The sequence below is a fragment of the Leptopilina heterotoma genome, unplaced genomic scaffold (genome assembly GCF_015476425.1).
Source record: "Leptopilina heterotoma isolate Lh14 unplaced genomic scaffold, ASM1547642v1 Lhet_24, whole genome shotgun sequence".
NCBI lineage: Eukaryota > Metazoa > Arthropoda > Insecta > Hymenoptera > Figitidae > Leptopilina > Leptopilina heterotoma.
This window is the reverse complement of record NW_025110956.1, coordinates 2,228,755-2,239,567: the sequence shown is the minus strand read 5'-3', so window position 1 is coordinate 2,239,567 and position 10,813 is coordinate 2,228,755. Positions and strand designations below refer to the sequence as shown.

Sequence of the window (10,813 nt, the reverse complement as noted above, 5' to 3'; positions counted from 1 at the left end):
AACACAAAAGATTTACCTTACGAAATTTTTGGAGTCTTAATTATTAACCTTGAAAATGATGAAAGTGCGCAGATATGAATAAAACGGACATTTAAAAGCTAAATTGGTTAATTTCAGGTCAAAGAACTTCATGAAGTACTTAATGGAAGAATAAATTCAACAGTAAATTAAAAATAATCTACATGGGTAGCTAGAAGTTTAATTAAAAAACATATTTATAGCTCACGGATAAAAAACGTTTTAATTAGACTAGAAGTTAAAAAAAAGTCCTTAAAAATAAAATTATTTTCATCAACTCACGTTTCTATAAAGTTTTCGACACCTCCTAAGCATCTCACTTTAATGTCTATTTTTTTATCAACAATTAAACCCACTTTTGGCAGCTGGTTACAATCAGTAGTTTTCGGTCACGAGATTTAAATACGGAAGTGAATGGTTGGAGTGTTGCCAGACTAATTAGAAACTGAAGGGCCCCTCGCCTCTAAGGAGTTTCTTCCTATGTGAGTAAAAGTAATTGCTAAACGAGACCGAAAGAGATTTTAATAATTCAGTGGTCTTGGTAGTATCTTGCAGTACGCAAGCGGTTTATTAAATTTCATATAGATACAAATTCGTGGAGGACTATGGATCTCGCGCTTCCTTTTTATGACCCCTTTCATTATTATCCATTCAGAAATTTAACCAGAATTTTCGATCCTACTCCGATTCCACTGTATCCCTACGATTACTATAAAGTTTCAAAATATACTAGAGAAGTGATTGTGGACCGACCGGCCATCCCTTTGTACCCATTTGATTACTACAAATTCAGGAAGGTCACTGTTCGAGTAGAGCATTTGCCACCAGCTCGTAAGAATTTACAATTTCATTTTGTTCATTTTTTATTTTAATAAAATTTTATTTTTAATTTAATTTAATTTTTATTTCTTATAAAAATTTATTTAGTTACTAAGAAGAGTGCGTGAAAATTTTAAATTCCCACTGATAATTAAAAAATGTTTGTTATTTAAAAGAATAGAATAGAATTTATTTCTTGATGCTACAAATAATGTTTTACATCGTTATTTAAAAGAAATTATTTTTCAATATTATTGAGATCGAAAAACATCGAAAAATTTATTCATATATAGAATCATATGAAAGTAATTTAAAACTAAATGTATGTACATGCAGATATTACAATTTCTATTTTATTGCGTTATAAAGTCTCCAATTTCAGTTTCGTGGCACGCGCGTTTTCTAAAATATTAATTTTCATTCAATAATTTTTATTGAAAATATCTACTTATATTAATAAAATCAGACTTTTGTCTGCACATTGCCCAAAATTAATTTTTTTCTATCATGATTTATCGTTTTGAACAACAAAGAATCTAAAAATGTCCATAAAAAAATTTGTGTCATGTATGTCTGCAAAATTTTGTTCGCGCATCACGGGAAAACAGCTAGACCGAATGAAGTTAAACTTGGCTGTCTTTTAAATATTAGTCTGACTTAAAATATTAGCTATAGTTAATTAAAAAAATATTAAGCTGAACAAAAATTATGACATTTTTCAAAAAATCAAAAAAATTCAAATTTTTTATTTTTTGTCAGACTCAAGGAAGAAAATTTAAAAATATGTACAGTAAATCCAATTTTAAGAACCAAACCAAATTTTTGGTTTTTAAACATTTTTTAAGTTTATTTTTCGGTTAAATATTTTTTATTTTTTAATATAAGTATAATTATTATTGAATAATTTGATAATAAAAATTTAAAAACTTTACATATTAAGTACATAATTAATTATTAATGTTTATATTTTCAAAAATTTTAATATAATTCTTCGCAAGAATTCAATTATTTTCATAAATAATAACATTCTTCGGAAGAATTCAATTAATTTTTATAAAATTTATAAAAATTCATTGAATGTTTAATAGTCAATTTTTTTTTACAAAAATTCAATTTTCAACAAAATTTTTATAAAATTTCACGAGATAATTCAATTATTTTCTAAAATTTTAATAAAACCTTCAAAACAATTCAATCATTTTTTTAAATAGTAAAATTTTTGCAAAAATTCAATTATTTTCAATAAATATCGTAAAATTTTCAATTTCGCGAAAAAATTCAATTATTTTTAATACAATTTCTATAAAATTTCATTAAAGAATTTAATTTTTAATAATATATTTCTGAAATATTCAATTATTTTCAAAAATTTTAATATAATTCTTTGCAAAAATTCAATTATTTTCATAAATAATAACATTCTTCGGAATAATTCAATTATTTTAATAAGTAGTAATTTTTTTAGCAAAATTTGTACAAAATTTCACGAAAGAATTCATTTATTTTTTGAAATTTTAATAAATCCTTGGAAACAATTCAATTATTTTTATAAATTAGTAGTAAAATTTGCAAAAATTCAATTATTTTCAATAAATTTCGTAAAATTTTCAATTTTACGAAAGAATTCAATTATTTTTTAAAATTTTAATAAATACGTAGAAACAATTCAATTATTTCTGTAAAAACGTAAAAATATTCTTTGTCAAAATTCAATTATTTTTATTACAATTTGAATAAAATTTCAATAATATTTCTCGAGAAAATTCAATTATTTCCTAGAATTTTAATAAATTTGTCGAAGAAATTCAATTATTTTAAAAAAATTTAATAAATCCTTCGAAAAAATTTAATTATTTTTATAAAATAGTAAAATCTGCAAAAATTCAATTATTTTCAATAAATTTCGTAAAATTGAAAATCTTACGAAAGAATTCAATTATTTTTTTAAATTTTAATAAATCCTTTGAAACAATTCAATTATTTCTGTAAATACATAGAAAAATTCTTTGTCAAAATTCAATTATTTTTAATACCTACAATTTTAATAAAATTTCAATAATATTTTTCGAAAAAATTCAATTATTTTCTAGAATTTTAATAACTTTCTCGAAAAAATTCAATTATTTTTTTAATTTTAAATAAAATTTTTCGACATTTTGAAATTCAATAGTTAAATGTTTAATAAATTATAATTATAAACAGTTTTAAAAAGTCCAAAGAAATTCTTCAAAAGTATTTATTTAGGATTTTTAAAAAATTAAATAAAATTCTTTGCAAGAATGCAAATATTTTTATAAATAATACAATTCTTCTAAGGAATTCAATTATTCTCAATTTTTTTCATAAAAGTCTTTGAAAGAATTCAATGATTTTCAAAACATTAATTTGTCAAATTTCTTAGATAAAATTTAAAAACTAACATATTTTTGGAGGTAATTATCACATTGTTAACTATTAGATATTTAATTTTTTTTTGTGTTTCTAGAAAATTAATTAAATTTTTTTAAGTTTAATTTTTAAAAAATTTTAATAAATTTTACTGGCTGAGAAGAAAAAAATGTTAATTAATACATTTTAGAAAATTAAAAAGTTTTTATAGCATTAAAAAAGTAGCATTTACACAATTTTTGTAGATACCTAGTGTAAAATTAATTGAAATTAAATAATAATTCGAAATTTACCAGAGAATAATTTAATACACAAAAACACGTATAATTATATTTACAAATTTCAAAAATTTCAATATCATATACGGGTACGTCAACTAGTTTCTTAAAAATAACCATAAAGTGTAAATATGTGTGTATAAAACATAATTTACTACTTATAATAAAAGTAAAATTTCTTGTTTAATAAATATTTTTTATTCTCTTTCATAATTATATTTTAGTCTTCTGTTTGTATATTTATTACTAAAACATTTTTCTTTCTTTACATTTTTGTATTTACTATTCGACTTTTAAATTTTGCTTCTAATTGAGAAAAAGATGATGAATTTATTTTTGAAATTTATATTTAAAGATTTAATACTAATACAATATTTTTTTGTGATTAAAAGCAATGAAATTGAATGAAATATGAATGAGTGAATAAACGAAAATCTTTTGAAATTTTGTTGCAGAAATTATTACCTAATGTAGACGATTGCATATGTATTTATAAACACACGTGTTCAAATACATAATTCTGAGTACAGTAATCTCGCGAATAACTTCCGCAAAATAGACAAATAACAAACTGAGTGTTCCAAGTTTATTGCAGCAAAAAGTTGAGTAATATCGGAATATAAACGTTTCCTCTTCTTAACATATATGTCACGCTTCATCTGATTAATTAAAACTGCTTTCAAACTCTTCTATATAAAAAAGTGAATGAAAAATTCATTTATTAATTAAGTTTTTATTTAAATTATAAAAAGTCAATTCTACGCAGCAAAAACGAATAAAAAGTAAAAAAAAGAATTCAAAAAGTATAATAGAAAGTGAAAAAGTAGGGGAGAGAAATATGAAAAATTGTATAAATTTTAATAGACTGGATAATCTAATGCGGGGACTTTTTCACGAGGAGAAAGTGGAGGCTTCCTGGAAGAGAAAGGACAACTCCTTAGACAGTATAAAACTGTTATTCTCTCTGGATGTGAATTTCTTTTTGAAAAAAATGTGATAGGATTACCACGTGAGAGACGTTAAACGTCAATTTAAAAGTCGATTCAGTGGCACGAGCCAATAACACAGCACAGTTTGCGCTCTGCAATTTAACTCGCGAGCGCATACAGTGAAATTATATTTCATTTCTTTATTTCTTTTCATTTATAAATTGAGAGAAATATTTAAATGTCTTTTGTTGACAAAAATTCGTTTTTGCAAATGACATTTATGAGGTACTTTATTATTATGATTTCACGTGAGTCGTAAATCCTTAGGAAAAGCCAATTTGGAATATGAGAAAATTACAAAAGAGAACTGCAAAATGTCAAGGTCAACAACTTTAATTTTTACGCTCAAGTTGCTTCCATCTATAGCGAAATTTATATATAAATGCCAATGAACTGAATCTATTATAAGGAATCTGTAAAAGCACTTTATAGCGAAAGGTTCTAATAGTTCAAATTTTTTTTATTTTTTAACAAAACCTTTTTGAAAATGGTATTTCAATTTCTTCAGAATTTCTTTCATACAAATGAATCGAAAATCGATATTTTAAGGGTCATTCCACTTACGTGGAAAAAATTTTTGAAAAACTAATAACTTTCAAAAATTTTTTAAAAATGTTTTTTTAAAAGCCTATCAATTTTAAGAATATTTTATTATTATTTTTTGAAAATATTTTACCTCAATAACTTTTAAAAAAATATGGACAAATTATAATTAAAAAAAAAAAATTTTTTTTTTATCATTTTTTATACCCCTCTTGGTAAATAAATTGATATTTAATAAAAGAATGTTTATCTTTAGTCAATTAGAAATAATTATTTAATTTAATTATTTATTTTGTGCTACCCTGACCTTTCAATGATTTCTAAATTCAATTATTCAAAACTTGAATACTTTTGTTAAATAAATATTTAAATACTTCTTATTTGTTTTTCAATTTAATACCTGTTGAAATTCAATAATTTCTAAAAATTACAACATAATCTTTCTAAAATTAAATTATTTTTGTACCTACAATTTTTAATTAAACTTCACCTGCAAATCAATTATTTTGAATACTTTTCCAAAAGTTATTCGAGAATTCAATTATTTAAATACAAAGAACATTAACTGTCCATATTTTTTTGAAAGTTATTAAGGTAGAAAATCTTAAAAAAATTATAATAAAGAAATTCTGAAAATTAATCTTTTAAAAATATTTTTAAATAAAATTAAAAAATTTAAATTTAATTTAGTTTTTCAATTATATACAGTTAAAAAATTTCCAAACAATTAAAAAAATTCAAAATTCAAAATGGCGGATCCAATATGGCGGATGCATTTTTAAAAGTTACATCATTTTGTTTAAAAATTGATACTCGGTGGTTTTTGGGATCGCTAATTACAAATCCCATGTCATTTTTTTAAAATTCAAAATGGCGGATCCAAAATATAATTTTGAAGAATTTTAATTTAAAATTTTGAACCTGATTGTTTTCTCCAAAATGTTAAAAACTATACCTATCCTAAAACTGCCGTACAAAATAAAAAAGTCTATAACTGACATTTGCTTTTAGGTTGTTTTTCCCGTATACAAACAAGCTAACATCAACCTAAAAGCAAATGACAGTTATAGACTTTTTTATTTTGTACGGTAGAAAAACTGTTAATATTATTATGCGGATATTGAAAACAATTGAGTTTAAAAAAAAATTAGAATGAATTCAATTATTTTCGAAATTTGCAATTAAAATTCTTCAAAAGTTGATTTTCAAAAATTGTAATCATAAAGTTGAAAAAGTCGCCATTTTTGAAAATAAGGCACTTGCAAGAATTGTAAATTTCTAATTTGTAAAATATTTTTTTTATTTAAAAACAAATTATGTAGCTGTATATACTTGAATAAATTTGGAGTTTTAAATTACATACTATAAGAGTTGAAGATAATTTTTTTGTCTCAATTAAGATCTGTATATGGTCCATTTGTGTCAAATCGGTGCGAAGGTCTTTGAGTTAAAGAATAATGAGCCAGTAAATTACGAGACAGGAAATGCAATTCTTTCTGAGGGGGGTTTTAAAAAGAGGGGTCGTGAACAGTTGCATTAAATTACACGAGAATTTTCATTGTCATCGTTTGTCTTATTTATTAAAGATTTCTTAATTTTTATATTCTTCGATGTTTTTGAAATGGATTTAATTCTCTCTTTATTATTTTTTTAAATTAATTAATAACAATAACTGTAGGTCATGTTATTCTTTTATCTATTTGCGAATTTAAAGTAATTGAAATTTTCAAACGTATAGAAAAAAGTAGATTTTAGTCACAAATCTAAAAAAGAATCCAAATAGTAGCAAATCGTAAAAAAAGTAGTAAATGTGTTCACGCTTCACCGTCTGTCCTCTATTTCCCTAAAAGTCCCTTTTTTTAAATTTTGGCCCCTAAACGTACCCTATTTTGAAAATTTCCCATAAATTTTACCTATTTTTTTCATCGCAGGAAATAAAATATTTTCAATAATTTTTAAGTAATTCTGCAAAAGAATTCAATTATCTTGATAACCAACAAAATCCTCACCATAAAATCAATTATTTTAAGGATTTTTAATGAAATTCTTTTCCTAAATTCAATTATTTTTATAAATATCAAAATTCTTCTCAAGAATTCAATTATTGTCAAAAATTTTAATTAAATTCTTGACAAAATTTCAATTATTTAAACAAAATTTAATAAAATACTTTGCACGAATTCAATTATTTTTATAAATTTTAATGAATATCTCGTCAAGAATTTAATTATCACATTATAAATAGCAAAATTTTTCGCCAAAAATTCAATTATTTTCAAAAATTTAAATAAAATTCTTTGCAAAATTTCAATTATTTTTAAAAGTTTTTCGCAATTCAATGTTTTTAAATATTTACTATTTTCATAAAATTTATCACAAAATTTTATTATTGAAAAAAATTTTTGAGACAATTCTACGAAAATACTCAATTATTTTCATAAATAATAAAATTTCATTTACGAATTCAATTATTTTCATCGCAGAATTTCAAATATTTTTAATACAATTTTAAATAAATTCCTTGAAAAATGCAACTATTATTAAAAATTTTATTAAAATTTGAGGAAAGAATTCAATTTTAAGAAACATTCAATTATTCAATAAAACAATAAAATTCGTTGCAATAATTCAAATATTCTCATAAATAACATTTAATTCGTCGCAGAAAATCAATTATTTTCAAAAATTTTTAAGTAATTTTGCAAAAGAATTCAATTAGCTTGATAAACAACAAAATCGCATAAATTCTTCCTATAAAATCAATTATTCTAAGGAATTTTAATAAATTTCTTTTCCAAAATTCAATTATTTTGATAAATATCAAAATTCATCACAAGAATTCAATTCTTTTGAAAAGTAATGAAATACTTTGCAGAAATTAAATTATTTTCAAAATTTTTTTAAAATTCTCGTCAAGAATTAAATTATTTTTATAAATAGATAGGGAAATTCTTCTCAAGAATTAAATTATTGTCAAAAATTTTTTAAAAATTCTTCTCAAGAAGTCAATTATTTTCAAAATTTTTAATAAAATTCTTCTCATGAATTTAAATTCATCTCAGGAATTCAATTATTTTTAAAAAATTTAATAAAATTCTTCAAAAAGTTTTCAATTATTTTCAAAAATTGTTATGAAATTCTTTAACAGGGTGTCTAACAAGAATTGAGAAAAAAATTCTCTGACTTTTTACAAATTTTATTTCTGCTTTCTTGGAACAAAAATATGGTAACTGACATATTTAACAATAAATTAATGTCTAATGATAGAAACAAACAATAACAAAAACCTTCTAAGTTTTGTTAGATTAAACAAATTTTTTATTCACAAACATCATATAATTTTTGTATAAATTTTTAGAAATTTCCCTGACTTTCAATGAAATTCTCTTACATTCCCTAACTTTTCCAAGACTTTTCCCTGACCGTAGACCGTAGAATTAAATTATTGTTTTTCGTACTTTTAACTAACAATTCTGTAGAATTAATTTTTTTGAAAAAGTTAAATTGAATAATAATTGATGTTATTGATTTAAAGTAGAATTTTAGTTAAAAATTCTAGAAAATGTTAATTGAATTGAAATGATAGAAATAATTTTGAAGAAATTACAGTAACAATATTCTTATAATAATAAACTAATGATTTTGTCAGTTGGTCATTTTTAATTATTATAAAACATAAAGAAATGGATCCATTTCTTTATGTTTTATAATGATATTCTTATGAGTTGTTCAATTTGAAAAGGTTTGAATTTGAATCTTTTGAAGAATTTTAATTTCAATGAAAAAAAAATAAAAAAATTTATTTTTTAAATAAAACTATTGATGTTTTCGAATAATTTTACTTTTGAAGAAATTTGTAAATAAATTTAATAGATAATTTTTTTGAGTGTCTAATAATTTTTAGAGTGAATCAAAATATTCTTTAGGGTCAGGAAAAAAGTCAAAGTTGTGTTTGGAAATCAGGGAAAAATAAAGTTAAATTTTTGTGGCAACCTTGTATAAATAAACTATATTTTTATCTTTATTTCACCAATTTTTATGGTCCCCTAAAAGTCCCCTATTTTTTAATTTTCAGTCCCCTATTTCCCCTAAAAAATACTTCTTAGGGGCACTGTGAAGCCTGTATGTAGTTGGTTTTAGTAGATGCGAGTAAAGTCTGAAATTGATGGTAAATGAACTTTTAAACTTTAAACCTCATCAAATTATAATCGTGTATTGCGAAAAGAGTGTTGTTAAATTAATGGTTTTAATTTTGGCTCAATAAAAACACTGAAAGATCATAAGGCAGATAAGTGTGTTTGCTGTTGGGTGTCACAAAGATGAAAGTACATAGCATCAAGATATCGCAAGTCCTTGTATTGTGAAAGTACAGAAATTCTTGTTTTCATCGACAATGTTTTCCTGAAATGCAAATTACTTTCAAACAATTCACATCAGGCAAAAGGAAAAAATTGCCAATAAAGGATGCAATTTTTTATTCGTCAAAGAATGTATTTGATTTTTTAAAATTAATTAATTTCAACTGAGCCTTTCTTTTGCCTTTTTTTTTCTCGATTGCTCTTTATATTATGGGAAGTAGTCTCGGGATTCAATATTTATATATTGCAAAGATGATGGGAACTAAGATGTCGAAAGACTCACAGGTGAGAAATGCCCTGGGAAATGGACTAAAGAACCTATTATATTTATTCTCTATATGATTTCAAAAGAATGGACTAATTCTTCATTCAATGATAAGCATAATCAAATCTAATATAAAATCCAGCAAACGATGAATAAGACACAATGGAAAAATATAACATTATTCGAAATTTAAAAAAATTTTAATTCACAATTGGAAAGTTTCATTGAAAGAAAATAATAGAACCAAATTTTATACAGGACCATGGTTGACGCTGGTTTATTATTTTAGATAAAAGTATATTATTTTGTTTCAGAGAGCCTAAATTATTTATTTGTTTTTAATAAACATTGTATTCCATTATACAAATAAAATATTATTATTATTAATTAACTAATTCATAAAATGTATAAAAACAATAAGATTGATTAATTTTAAACTTTGTGTTAACTTTGAAAAATAGTAATTGAGAAATGCAACAGAAAATGCGAGTTTAGGAAAATTATGAGACTCTTTGACGACGCAATTCGACCGCACGAGTCATTCATAGTTATATTAGTGTTTATTGCGTAATCCAAACTTGTAATTGACTCTTATTCGTGAGAATTACGCATCGATACATAATAGTGGAAACTTTTGATATAATCTTTTGAAATATAATCCCACGAGATTTTTCACACGTCCCATAACATTATTTGCCAATTTATCTCTAATTTTAATTACATTAATATATAGAAAAAGATTTCTCTGTTTTTAAATACTTATAGAGAAATTAGCAAAAAGTAATTAATTATGTATTAATTAGTTAGGATTTATAGTCTACTAATAAGACTTTTATAGTTTTTTAATACTAATAAGGCTTACAATCTTATTAGTATTATTAAATATTAAAAGTTTAAACTTCTTACTATTATTTACGGCAGTGGCTTTTTCAGATATAATATAAAAAATTCAATTTTTTCTTAATTTAAAGCACGAGAAAAGTCCTTTACTTTCTACTGGATTGTCACCAAAATTTTATTTTGCATTTCCATGATATTTTCCCTGATTTCTAAAAAAGCTTTTAATGTAATAAAATTCTGCAAATTATAAAATTCAATTCAATAAAACTTTGGCGAATTTTACAATTGTTTGACAATTTTTCAATTATCGATTTT

At 22.6% G+C, this 10,813-nt stretch overlaps 1 protein-coding gene across 1 annotated transcript in view; it reads left to right on the top strand.

Moving 5' to 3' along the window:
• Positions 1 to 555: 555 nt before the first annotated feature.
• LOC122502997 overlaps positions 556 to 10,813 on the top strand; it is a 32,935-nt gene continuing 22,677 nt past the window's right edge. Inside the window, exon 1 of the mRNA XM_043613378.1 lies at positions 556 to 849. Coding sequence (XP_043469313.1) covers positions 624 to 849 — 226 coding nt within the window. The 5' untranslated portion in view covers positions 556 to 623. The remainder of the gene's footprint in view (positions 850 to 10,813) is intronic.